The sequence below is a fragment of the Dromaius novaehollandiae genome, chromosome 7, assembly GCF_036370855.1.
Source record: "Dromaius novaehollandiae isolate bDroNov1 chromosome 7, bDroNov1.hap1, whole genome shotgun sequence".
Lineage (NCBI taxonomy): Eukaryota > Metazoa > Chordata > Aves > Casuariiformes > Dromaiidae > Dromaius > Dromaius novaehollandiae.
Window position 1 is genome coordinate 32,932,550 of NC_088104.1, and position 13,088 is coordinate 32,945,637.

The following is a 13,088-nucleotide window of genomic DNA, read 5'->3' on the forward strand; positions in this document are numbered from 1 at the left end:
AATGTTCTGTAAATTTGAATAGCCAAAAAGATCCTTGGTCATGGCTGGCTGAAGGGAAAATGACTAAAAATAATTTATTCTGTATCATTCAGAGCATACCAATGTAGTAATGACGTTTTTTCTTATGATGTTTGCTTATTCCTTCCTCGAATGTGGATTCAGTCTCTAACATATTTCGAGAAATGCAGGTATCCCAAATATTTCTGTATCAATCAGATTCATGGGCAAAGTGCCTGAAAACAAATCATGTAAATTTGTGTGTCATAGTTGGCAGAAGTATTGGGCATCCTTTGCTTTTTCTGTTGTTGAGTTCAGTTGAATGGTTTTGCAGGATGTGCATATGGATCTCTTGCATTTAAAACCAGTGTTATTTAGGAATAATGAGTAATCCTCAGAACCTGAGCGATTTTGAGTCATCTGGATAAATGGATATTAAAACAAAATACTTTAAGCATATTAGTTGGCAATCTGACAGTGATTTAAAAATTGATTGTATTTTCAGGGTTGACCTTTCCAAAGCAGTTTAATTTTTACAGTTGCTTTGATACAGGAAACATGTTAAATATTTCTCTTCAAACAGAAGCAGTGTTAGGTGATGCAGGAAGAATATATAATGCACCTATATATTATATATAAATCTGTAAATTCTCTCTAGATAGATCTGTATATTCCTCATATATAATTTATATAGAATATATAATAAAATGTAATATGCATGGAGTTCTCTTTTTTTGTTTGTGCTTATCTTTATATACCTAAGCAACAGCTGTCCACACATGCTGCCGTAAACTTTTTAGTATCATCAAATGAATGTGTGCACAAATCTGATGTGCATCTTTGTGTCTTCTCTTTTGGCTGTTCAATCCACAGAATTTGTAAGCACGTGAGAGTGAATACAAAAGTTATTGATGGCACAATAGTTACTTTAAAGTAAATGCAGTGGGTTGATTTATTAAAATGCTAATAGGCCAAACAAAGGGGGAAAAAATCCAGCTTCTTAAGAGTAGGGCAGATAGTTTGGATCTTTTCTACCAGTCTGATTTCAGTCTGTGTGTGGACAGAAAGAAAAGAAAAAGAGAAGAAAATTAACACAGTTTTAAAAAGAATTGGTAATGGCTGCTTTGTTAAGGTGAATACCTGACCTTCTGCCAGTAGCTGCTTTCTGGAGTTTTTTCCTCGATACTGAGGCTGACAGAGTATGGAACATTGGACTTCGGAAAGCTGGTTGTTAATTAGTTAAACTTCTTGCTTCTAAAATACATATAAATGAAATAAACCACAGTGAAAAATCAAAGACAGTTATCCTAACATAGCTAATTTAACATATGCTCAAAAAACTGTTTGTCAAATCTCCTGAAGGCATACATGTAATTAGAAGAAGGCTTACATATAATATTTTGCCAAGACTATGTAGCTAAGGTTTTATGATGGCTTTTGAGTAAATTTATACATAGAATGTTTTTAAACCCAAATAAGCCAAACAGCTTCACAAACTAGATTGCTTCAATATCCTTTGAAAATACAGCCGTTTCCTGAAGTGTGCATAGCCACCATTGGAGCTGAAGTTATTTATTTATTTGAGCTTAAATTTGGCTGTGCTCCCTTCCAACACTTAACTTGAGAACATTTATGGACAGTATGACTCTTGGTTGTCTGATGTTCACCTTTCCTTTTTTGGCCCAGGTATTAATACCTGAATGGCAATCAATTTCTTCCTTTCAGTTATGAACTAAAAAACTATAGAGGATCAGAGTAAGGAGGAAATACCCATCAGTGAGGCTTAGAAAGACTCTTAGTTAGAGCCATGATAACTGAAGGAGGAGAGCTCCAAGCTCACGTGAAATCGCAGGCAGAGAGATTGTACTAGTGACAAGTCAATGCTTCGCTCCCGGCAGAGTGCAAAGCTCTGGATGCGAACTGTGCTTTCTGATCTTTGCCTTTCAGGCATAGCGCCAAATGCCAGATATATGTTATCTGTGATTTAAAAAAAAAAAAAAAAAAAAAAAAAAAAAAAAAAAAAAAAAAAAAGCTAATAAAATAGAAAAGCTAAAGGGTGAATCTGTAACCTACCCCCATTCTAGTGTGAAGATGAACTCCTGGCAGTATGGGAGCAAGCGTGTGTTCAGGCGTAGCTGTACATTGTCACTGGGCACTTGCAAAACTTTCTGGGGCTGAAACATGGACATATTTGGAAGGAAGAAAACTAGAGGATTATTGAGTTATAAAAACGCATATGTCTGTTCAAAAAAGACTAATTTTCTGACTTGGTCTCGCAACACGCTCAGTGTTGTAGTGGAATTCATCTTGACACGGTCCTCACCCTTTCAGGTGCTCTGTTTGCTGGGAGCTGTGCTCACTGTCACCCACTGCAGGGATTAAAATCCTTCACTCGGACAATGGCACCTTTACAGAATAAAGCAGTTTAGCTGGTCTCTTCAAACTTGAAACTGTCTTAGTGTAAGCCAACTAGAAGCTTAATAATAATATACTAGTTTTGTCCTTATTGTCTCTAGTTAATTATTAGAGCAGAAGCTATGTCATGCTGTAGTTTATTTGGAAGGCCTTTCTCATGCTTTTGTAATTTTCTGGCCTGAAGTCTGATCTTTGGTTCCTATTGCATGGGAAGGTGCTTAAGCTTAGATAATTACAGTGGGCAGAGATGAACACCGCCTGTAACCAGCAGAAATGTGAATACGTCCAATTGTCTTCCTACTTGTTCGTCCGTTCAAGAAGGGAAGCCTGGGGCAGACGTTCTCCGTGAGGGCAGAGCCGTGTGCCGGGAAGCTCACGCGCAACGGGGGAGCGCGCCGGGCCCGGTGGCTGTGGGCCGGGAGCAGCTGCTGTGCCGCGGGACTCGCCGGCAGGGCTGGGGGTGCAAAGGCGGCTTCGCGCCGCACGAAGGTGGGACGGGTGGCGTTCGCCACTGTGCTCTTGAAGCGTGCGTTTGGTAAAGCTCTGTCTGGCATCGTTGGGGAGCCAACGCATTGGAGCCGGTTCAGCGTCGTTCGGTGTCAGCTTGTAACGTGAGCAGTTTTCTGTATGCTTTTCAGTAGATTACTAAAAATGTGAATGGTGTATTTTTTGTCTGTAGCGACCGTGTAGGTAATGAAAAATAGATGGTGGGTTTTACAGTATACATAGTGCCTCCAGGGCACTGGGTGGTTCCTCCAACTTTCCTTGTTGATAAGACTAAACAGGCTGCTCAGTTTCAGCAGCAGAAGGGAAAATTTGAGGAAAGGAATAGTTTACGTGCTGGAGATTGTAGTATTTAACAACCCCATAGGTCTTAAATGGGTTGGCGTTCCCCAAATTTTGCTTTTGTGAAAACTTTGTTGCCTTTGTGGCAGCTCTTCCAAAGCATGTCATCCAGGCTGGGGCAACGTCCCTGTTGGCGCCTCCCTCTTGCACGGACGCAGCTGGGGAGGGACCGTAAGCCGGCACCTGAGGGGCGATGCCTGCGCGTGGGGGGGTGCACAGAGAGCCCCTTTGCTCTGCGCTTGAGTCAGTCCACTGAACGTCTGCATCTTCCCGTTGCTGCCTATAGGCAGCTTAAGGGAAACTGCATCCTGGGAACTGTGGGTTTATACTCTGAAAAAATGGTGTGGGGCCCTCGCGTGCCACTGAGAAGAGCATAAGAGACTTTTTTTGAACAAAAGCACCTGCAGCTGTTCATTGATGGTCACAAGATTAAGTGTCTTCTGCCAAACTGAGTGTCACCGATAACCGTCCAGAGCTTCTCTCGTCACAGCCTCTCCACTCTCTCGTTGCACTGGGGGCCGTAGCCTGCAGCGTGCAGTTCAGGCTGAACAAAACCTGTATTGTCGCTGCCGTAGGAAAGAGGATGTAGAGTTGAAGTGTGGTAGTGACTTGATCCATTTCTGCTGTCTGCCAGGATGCTGAACCGTATCAGTAAGGCTTAGAAATGTGCCAGTTACTAGGGGTGGTGGACTGAGCAAATTTCTTGTCAAACTACTCGGTCAGTGCAGTGATGCTTTTCAAAGCGCTTTTTTTCCATTTCATTTTAAATGTCGTATGATGAAACTTCTGTTGGTCCCTTAGGGAACTACTTCGTTGTCCGATGCGCTTGAGAATCACAAAGCGCTATGATTATTCCATTTAAATTCTTCTTTTATTTGGCTTTTTCCTTTCATTTAGTTATCTTTAGTGTTCATAGCCTTCTACCATTACAGCTCTTTTGAAAACTTTTCTCAGGAAACAGTTCTCACCAAATCTTAGTTTTGTGGTTTGTACTGCTTAGTGATTGGGATGTCTTTTGAGCACATTTCCTCACGTGGCTTGATTTTTGTTTGTAGCTGGTAGACTGCAACGTTTAGAAGTGTAATGGGCTCATTAGGGCTTGCTCAAATAACTTATTTGAGAACTATTTACTAAATTGTGGTATTATTTGTGCATAATGCTATCATATAATTTGTTGATAAGGATAATAAAGTACAAAAAGATGGGATTCATGTTAAAGTTTTTTGATCAAGCAGTTTTTCCCTGACCATTTGTGTTTTTTTGTTTTTGTTTAGATCTGTTAGAGAAGTCCCGTGTTGTTAAGCAGCCAAGAGGTGAAAGAAACTTTCATATTTTCTATCAGATACTGTCTGGTGCATCAGAAGACTTCCTCTGTAAGTGTCGCACTCAGGCCACTTCCCGATACGATTCTTCCTTTCTTTCTTTTACAATTCCACATGCAATTTTTTGGCAGAAATGCAATATTTTTAAATTATTGTTATTGGTGATAGCAGCAATTGCAGTACCAGAAGTAAATATATGGTTTGGTACTATCCAGAAATCTAGGTCAGAATTGGCTTTCTGATGTATTATGAACAGAGAAGAAAGCCTATTCTTATCTGAAAGGCTTGTAATTGGAAAATCTGTAAAGAAATCCTAATCCTATTAATAACAACAGTTCTTGGCATTACTGGTTCTGGGAATAAAAGAACAGCTCACAAGCTTTTATTTCATTTATTAGGCAAACTTAAACTGGAGCGGGACTTCAGCCGATACAACTACCTTGGGCTCGACTCTGCGAGAGTAAACGGCGTCGATGATGCTGCAAACTTCAGAACAGTGAGGGTAAGAAATGACCTGGCCAGGGCATACGCCCCGAAGTGCTCAGTAGCAATCCAAAATGCTTAGGCCCTGAGTTTGGCCATTATGTGCATGCTGGGCCGGGAGGACTGTCTTTTATGAGTGGCACTCGCTCCTCTGGCAGGTGTTAACACAGGAAAGTTTAGCTACAAGTAGGCAATGTGAAGAGCTTAGCTGGTTTGCCCAAATAAAGTGAAGGCTGACATTCTTCTATTCTTTATACCAAATGAAGGAAAAGAACTATTTAAGATAAAGCATAAGGATAAATAGTTATAAACTAGTTTTGAGCTTCTTTACATTAAATATTAGAACCAAGTTGTTGGACTATACGAGTAGAAACAATGAGGGCAAAAAAGACACGTGCACAGGCACAAAAAAAGCCTAGACCCCTTGATCAGATCATGGAAAGAGTCATATCATATGGTTGCTTATGATGGCAGTGGACTGGACTTAATGACCCGGGTGATGCTGACCAAAGAAAAGAAAAATGGGCCTGGGGTGGTTCTCAAGGTGATTTACCATGATGTTTTTGCTTGATTGCACTCAAGGAAGAAGAACAAAACAACCAGTTTATGTATCCAGTGTATATAAATTTAGACTCTCATAGTTATTGGACTAAGAAGACAGCAGTATCTGTTCACTTGGCTTTGGAAATTTTGCTTGTGTTATAAATTAAATTAAGTGGCTAAAAAAAATACTGCTTGACTTTTTAATGTAAATTGTTCTCAGTGGTCTGGCATGAATCATAGAAGTGGACTGGCCTGACATGTCAGCTTTATTACCAGATATAAATGTATCTGGTATATATATATAAAAAATAAAAATAAAAAAATCTCTGTTTTATATTCTAAATTTTACTCATCCAAGACTGGTAATTATTTCATGTTCTTTTTGTAATGTAATTGTTTACAAAACATTTCTAATTTATGCTAATGTAGATACATGGTGAATTTTGCAAGTATGATCTGTTTAGATTTAGATTCTTTTATGTCATGATTTTATCTGTCCCCTTTCCAGAATGCCATGCAAATTGTTGGTTTTATGGATCATGAAACACAGTCTGTTTTTGAAGTGGTGGCAGCAGTTCTAAAATTGGGAAATATTGAATTTAAACCTGAATCTCGAGTGAATGGCTTAGATGAAAGTAAAATCAAAGATAAAAATGGTAAGATGAGACTGGTGATGGAGGGAAAAACACTAATTTGTCTGAAATCATTATGAAATTTGTAGTTTCTGCAGACTAAAGATATTTTTATAGGTGAGTTAGATTGTTTCCAGTACTCAGCTGCAGGTAAAGATGTGTTGAGTTCTGTACAACTTCAGTCAGTCTGTACTTGAAATTCTAAAAATGGTTATTTTCATTTTTTTCCACTATAATAAAGCTTCCTATGGAAGTGTTAGACTTTACTATGCATTTCTGTAACTGCTTGATTTTCCTGTAGTGAAGGTTTTTTAATTCTTTTGTACTGGAATATTACTGTCTATAATTTCAGATTCATTTGGTCATTTGATGGGGTGTTTTTGCAATTGATATATTTTGAAAATTCTTTTATTTTGATTTAAAATTTTTCTTCAGGAAAAGTAATCTATGAGAAATGGAAGAAAAGTTTCTTCTCAAAAAATAACTGAATACAAAGTGCTTTCAAAGCTAATAACTCATTGGATCCTGTTTTCTCATGCTGTGTGTTTTTAAAATAACTTTACTTGGCAGGGGAGAGTGTGGAGGGCAGAAATTTCAGTTGAAAAAAAACCTGTTTTGGGAAAATACTGAACTATTTAAAAGCTAATCGTTTTTTTTTGGGGGGGGGGGGGGCGGGGGTACAGTGATATGAAAGGATTAATTACATTTACGTATTTACACCTAACCTTTCCTTGTTAGAGCTCAAGGAAATCTGTGAGCTGACAGGTATAGACCAGTCAGTACTGGAAAGAGCTTTCAGCTTCCGGACCGTTGAAGCTAAACAAGAAAAAGTTTCCACGACGCTAAATGTGGCTCAGGTAAAAAGATGTCCTGATTTTAAAGGAAAGAATTGTTTTAAATGGGAATTTATTTTACATGAGTACACCATAACTGCACCAATAAAAAACTACTACTGACAAGGCTGTACTGAATATAACGTGTCACTGACATAACTGTGTCTTTCCTCAACAGTCTTTAAATGTTTAAATATTTTGGATATTTTGTTTTCTTGTGTGAATTGTCTTGAAAAGGTGTAGGAAAATTTTGGATGAGTTGCAAACGTACAACAGTTCTGCACAACATGTTTGGAAGTATTGTGGTGTAGCAGACTGTTCTCGTTTAGAGAGACGGCTGTAATTTCGTGTGATTTGTGTGCCCCGGGCTGTTGAACAACTGCTGCTGCCAGTTTGAATTTATCTTTCTGTAATACTGCAAAGCCAGTGTGATTGCCACTCATTCTAGGGAGGACATACTGGATTTCTTCCTGCGTCTCATCAGCTAAGACTAGCAGGAGTGTGGTTTCTCCGGTCACACTTTCTCAAGTCCCTGTCCTTTGGATTGGGATGGGGGAATGGGAGTCTTGGAGGGGGCCCAGCAGGGAAGGAAGGGAGGGAAAGGAGGAAGGAGGAGGGAGCCCCAAGCGAGCCGCTGTCGACCAGTGGCATGGCACCCCAGGAGCGCCCTGGCACCATGCCGGTGCTGCAGGTCTGGCTGGGAGGCTGCCGCATCAGAGGAGCTGCTGCTGGAGTAGCTCTTGGTCCGCTCACAGCACCTCGAGGATCTTGGGCTGACACAAAAGTTTGGGACTACCCAGGATTTATAACATGTTTCTTCTTTCTTTTGTTTAGGCTTATTATGCCCGCGATGCTTTGGCTAAGAATTTGTACAGTCGACTGTTTTCTTGGCTGGTGACCAGAATCAATGAAAGCATTAAGGTATTACTGTTTTGTGCCTGTTTTTTCTTTTTTTCTTTAAAAAAAAAAAAAAAAGAAAAAGAAAAAAAAGGATTTTTTTTTTTTTTTAAAAAGGAAATGGATTAAGTTAAACTGGACAGTGAAACAATACTTGACGATTTCATTCCCGTGGTTATAGGGTGATACATGTGGCTCAGGTGCATCCCTGCATCACAGCTCATCAGCTTGCTGTCTGGTCTGTTTTTAAGCTTATGAAAACATTCATGTTAAATGTGTTTTGGGAAACCATACTTAATGTTTTAGTTTATATAATTTGACAGCCTGTTCATGAGATACATTAGTATGAAATGTACAGGTGTCTAACTCAGATTTTTTTTAAAGGCACAAACAAAAGTGAGAAAGAAGGTAATGGGGGTGCTGGACATCTATGGCTTTGAAATTTTTGAGGTAAGATCTTTATAATCATAAACATTTAATGTTACAGCTGTTATTAAACATTAATAGTTCAGGAATGTACAATCACAGTACATGTAATTTGAATTAAGTGCATCATTCTGGACAGAAAACACTAGAGAAGTAAACCAAAAAGGGATAGATGTCTTAGCAAGTCTTGCAATTTCAACAGAAGTTTTTGAAAGCCAAACTCAAGTTTTTTTACACTGGAAGTAAATAAATATGTATGATGGTATACTAAATATATTTTGTTGTGACATACATTCTGAGCAAGAGAAACTCTGGTAATGTCAGTTCTGCCTTGAGGCATTTTGCAGATATCTTTGAACAAATTGTGTGTCATTTAAAACAAAAAACAAAAAATACAAGGAATTATGTATTTTCCCTGTTAAAATTAAACAAGGAATTATATTCCATTTCATCTCACTTCACTCATAAATATTTTGTGCTGGTGCCTTGCTGATGATCTGAGGCTCGCTGCTATTTGTTTAGGATGGTATTTTTAGACCGTTGATATTTTAAAACAAAAACGATCAACGAGGAATTCTTAATTGTGTTGAAGAACTTTACATCAGGGAGTTCTCATAAATCTTATTCTGACAGTTTATTTTAAGAGATTTATGGATCTTAGTTGGAAATACTGGAATAGTATTTAAACTAGAAACTCAATGGGAGAGAGACATCGGTAGAAATTGTGCAATCCTTACTCACTTCCCTACATCCTTCTCGAAAGTCCAGGGAGCGTGGTTGAACTGTGTAGGAGATGGAAAGAATCTAAAAAATACTGATTATATATAGGAGGGTGAGATATTTTATTTCAGAAGCATAACATCAAAGCATGTGCAAATCAAAATACCTCTCCAAAGAGGAAAGACAAAGCTGATACTTGCTTCAGGGGTTTATTCTGCTAGGTTGTATTTGTTGTGTTAAACATGTAAGAATATTGATGAAAATCTGTCGTAAGTAGTCAGATGGCTGAATGCACATCTCAAAACTAGATCTATTTAGAGCAGGTCCTTGACATACCTTTAGAAAGCTGGGCAGTGGAATGTTATTGCTGACAACTTGTGGCAGGATTCTTGTTTTAATTAGCTCTTTCTTATACATTTGATTAAGGGTAAACATGTAGAGTGATAGGGAGGCTGGAAACCTGTGTTAGCACACAAACCAACTGAGTAATTGAGTTTGTGCGATGGTGTTGCAGAGTTCATATAAAGCTTCTTTCTCACATGTAATTTTCTGTTTTGTAGGAGTTCAACATTTTAAAAGGTTTATAAAATAAGCAGTCGAATGTAGAAGATGCAGTTTTACAGGAGAAAAATGAATAAAAGGCTGTTTTTCACTTGCCTTACATACTGAATTATAAACGTAACTTTCCCAGTTCAGGTGAACTGAAAAACTTTAAAATAATGAATGCAATTATTGTTCGGTTCTTTGAATGCTGAGCGTCTTTAGGGTCTACTGGAAAAGGTGTGGGAAAGGTTTTGCATTGTAACCTAACAGGGTCAAAGTCATAAATGCATTCACACAGGACAGGGGACCAGCTCTCACATTAGTTAAGAGTTGCGGTGGGAGCGCAAGCCAAGCGACTTGCTCCAGTGTCACAGAAATAAATGGAAGTTTTTTTGAATATTCAAAATAGGATTCAAATCATATGCTGGATACCTATGCGCCTTGTATTATAATGTATTCTCATTTTAAGATGTTTGAAAAAGAAACTTAATCATTGTTTTATGTTCCTGGAGTTACTGGTACAGATTTACTATTGGGACTGTGTGACAGTACTGTAATTCAAAGGCTTAATAGTAGAAAACAATCCATTATAAAATCTTGAATTAGCTATATTTCTGGTACCACCCATATAGTCATCCCTGTGTTTCCAGACAGGGTAATTTTTTAATTGGAAACTGCTGATTTATTGAAAGCAGCATGCAGTACTCCATACCAGTTTTATTTATTACACTAAATAAATCAGAACGTCTGTATCTTTGAAAAAATAATTTGTATTTTCTACTTTTAGTTGTTATGAAAAAAGCCTGAATAGTTAATTTTCCATGCAGCTCTAGTTGGAACAAAAGATTTAATGTCATAACCCTTAAACTGAGTAAAATAATTGTTTAATGAACTCTATATAGAGACAATATAATTGTTTTCGTGCTCACTTGAGTGAATCTGCATGTAGTAAGGTCAGTTAACAGGATTCTTGCTGAATATGTTTATGTAGAGTGTTATAACGAGTGATCGAATCTCACAAAGTTATTAAAGATCTTGAAGAAATGCTTTTGAAACACAATTATTGTGGAGGATATAAGTAACCAACTTACAGAAAATATATACTGTTAAAATTAATTATATCAAACTAATCAATAATTGAATGAAATGTTAACACATATGCCATACAGTAACTTGAGGAAAATTCAATAATGTCTTAAAATTTATAGCATAAAATGTGTAGTGGAATTTGCAGTGTTTCTCCATGGGATAGTTTTATAAACATGATTGTTAAACATTCAAAATATTAGCTGAAGTGTAGCTAATGGCAATATTCATCAATTATAAATGAGTTACAACCACTGACTAAAAATGCGAAGCCCCCTTTTTAACCCAGTTATTAAGTGTGGTCGTATCTTGATTTTGTTATGTCCGTTATTGACGGTTAGAACTAACATGATCTGTATGAAGAATTTTGTTGGTAAAAGTGCATTTGAAATACTCCTTTCTCTGTAAACCTGTGCATTTTAAACTTATAAGCTACTCAATATGCTGAAGGTAAAAAGGCCTGTTTTAAAAATGCGTCTGCTCAGGTAGCATATAGCTTTATCATTAGTGCATGTTCTTTGACCTCATGTTTCTTTGTACTTTATAAAGGAGCGTAAACAACCCAAGAAATTCATGGACTTAAAAGTACTTTCTCCCTCTCTGTCTTTATTTATGATTACAACTAGACAGAAGCGAATTGGGGATAGAGACAGAACATGTCAGAAAACATAGGAGGGGTGGTACAAGGTTTTCATATATATCCTAAGTATTTACATGTGAAGATTGATACCACTGAAATAAATAGATACCTGTTTACTGAAGGGTGAATTTTTTTTGTTTTTAATATTGCTCTTGCCCAAGAGAATGACTGAAAGAATAAGCTAATGATATTCTAGCTACCTGTTCTGTCTTGAAGTTCACTTAAATTTTACTGGAAAACATTATAGAATAATCTAGTTCCACTGCAAAAATGTTACTTTGCTACAGATTTGAAGGTTTGGGGGAGATTTTTGTTTGTTTGTTTTCCATAATGGGCAGGGCAAACTATATTTCTTGGGGCTTAATCCTATTTAGGATGGTTCCTTAAATCATTTTACATTTCCTCCTAAAAGTAGAGTAGAAAAAAATGCAGAATTTACCATTCTGAAAAGTCCTAAACTTGATATTCTGATGACAGTAGTAGCCCTGTTTTGTTATATGCAAGCTGAAGTCTGTATAAATGAGATTATTTTGCAGTTGGTTTTGATTATTTTATTACTGTCTGCTGTTATTTTTACAATGTTCTGTTACTTAAGCAGAAGTTTACTTAAAGGAACTGGAATGTTCTTGAAATTTAACAGTGGAAAGATATTGGAGTGTCGATAATGTTGGCGTATACTGTTTGGGACTTGGTTTCAGCTGGCTGGCATTTTTATCAAACACAAAAAGCCTTTTTTCAGACAAACCTGAAAGCTATCCAAGAAAACAGATTTAAGGACTCGGCTGTCCAAAAACTCAGATTATGGGATTCAAATCTATTGATAATCCTCAGCCTCCATAGGTTTGGCAGCAAGCTTGATTAAACAATCCACCGAGTAGGTGCTGTAAAGCTGTGTTTATTTTTGAATTCTGCCAGGCCCTTTGTGGTGAGCGGTATGCTGGGGCCAAATGTTTTGAAAGCCAAATACTTAAATGTTGGGTATCTCTGTGTGAATTGTTTATGGACAAAAATGTAGGGACTAGGATTAACATGAAAATACAGGCTACAGGACCAGGTTGGTTGTGTAATGCTGCTGGGGCTTGAGCAATGGGTCGAAGTCTGACACTAATTGCTACCAGCTTGTTTATCTGAATTTTTGAACAGCTGAGTGTGCACTTAGTCTGCAGCCTTGGCTGTGATTTGGGATGGGGCTGGGATTATGGTTAGTGGCACTGGGAAGTTCAGAGCTGGCTAGGTTGCAGGCTTGCTGGGTAGGTTTAGGGCTGGCCCCGTTTGATTTCATATTTGATTCAGTATTTTGGGGCAGAAGTGGTTTCCACATCTCTGCAAAATGTTGGGGTAGGGTTGTGGAAGGGTTAGGGTTTACAAGATTGAATTGAGGAGTAAAAGCTGTATAACAGAGATGATTGAGGGCCTGGCAGATTTCCACAGGGATGAGGAGAAGACTTATTCTAGTTGGGTGGAATATTTTATTTTCAAATTCTGGTGCTCTTCTGTTCATTTCTGGTGTGAACAAGACCAAGGGTATGTAAAGATGAAGGTTATGGAACAAGCTTCAATACCCATCCTGCCTGCCCTTTGGAGACGAAATGACTGCTTATGCTAATTACCTTAAAGGCTTTATTCTGAATTTTCGGGTGCCATGGTGTAGCTGGTCCACTAGATGAGACTCATGATTCAGAATACAGGTTTATGAAAGTAAAGG

General features: G+C 37.9%; 1 protein-coding gene across 5 annotated transcripts in view; it reads left to right on the forward strand.

Annotated features, from left to right (window-relative positions):
• MYO1B (myosin IB) overlaps window positions 1-13,088 on the forward strand; it is a 118,129-nt gene that overhangs the window by 65,910 nt on the left and 39,131 nt on the right. For all 5 annotated transcript variants that reach the window (XM_064515106.1, XM_064515109.1, XM_064515108.1 and 2 more), the window contains 6 exons: window positions 4,533-4,631; window positions 4,979-5,082; window positions 6,115-6,262; window positions 6,977-7,095; window positions 7,906-7,992; window positions 8,353-8,418. In XM_064515106.1, coding sequence (XP_064371176.1) covers window positions 4,533-4,631; window positions 4,979-5,082; window positions 6,115-6,262; window positions 6,977-7,095; window positions 7,906-7,992; window positions 8,353-8,418 — 623 coding nt within the window. The remainder of the gene's footprint in view (window positions 1-4,532; window positions 4,632-4,978; window positions 5,083-6,114; window positions 6,263-6,976; window positions 7,096-7,905; window positions 7,993-8,352; window positions 8,419-13,088) is intronic.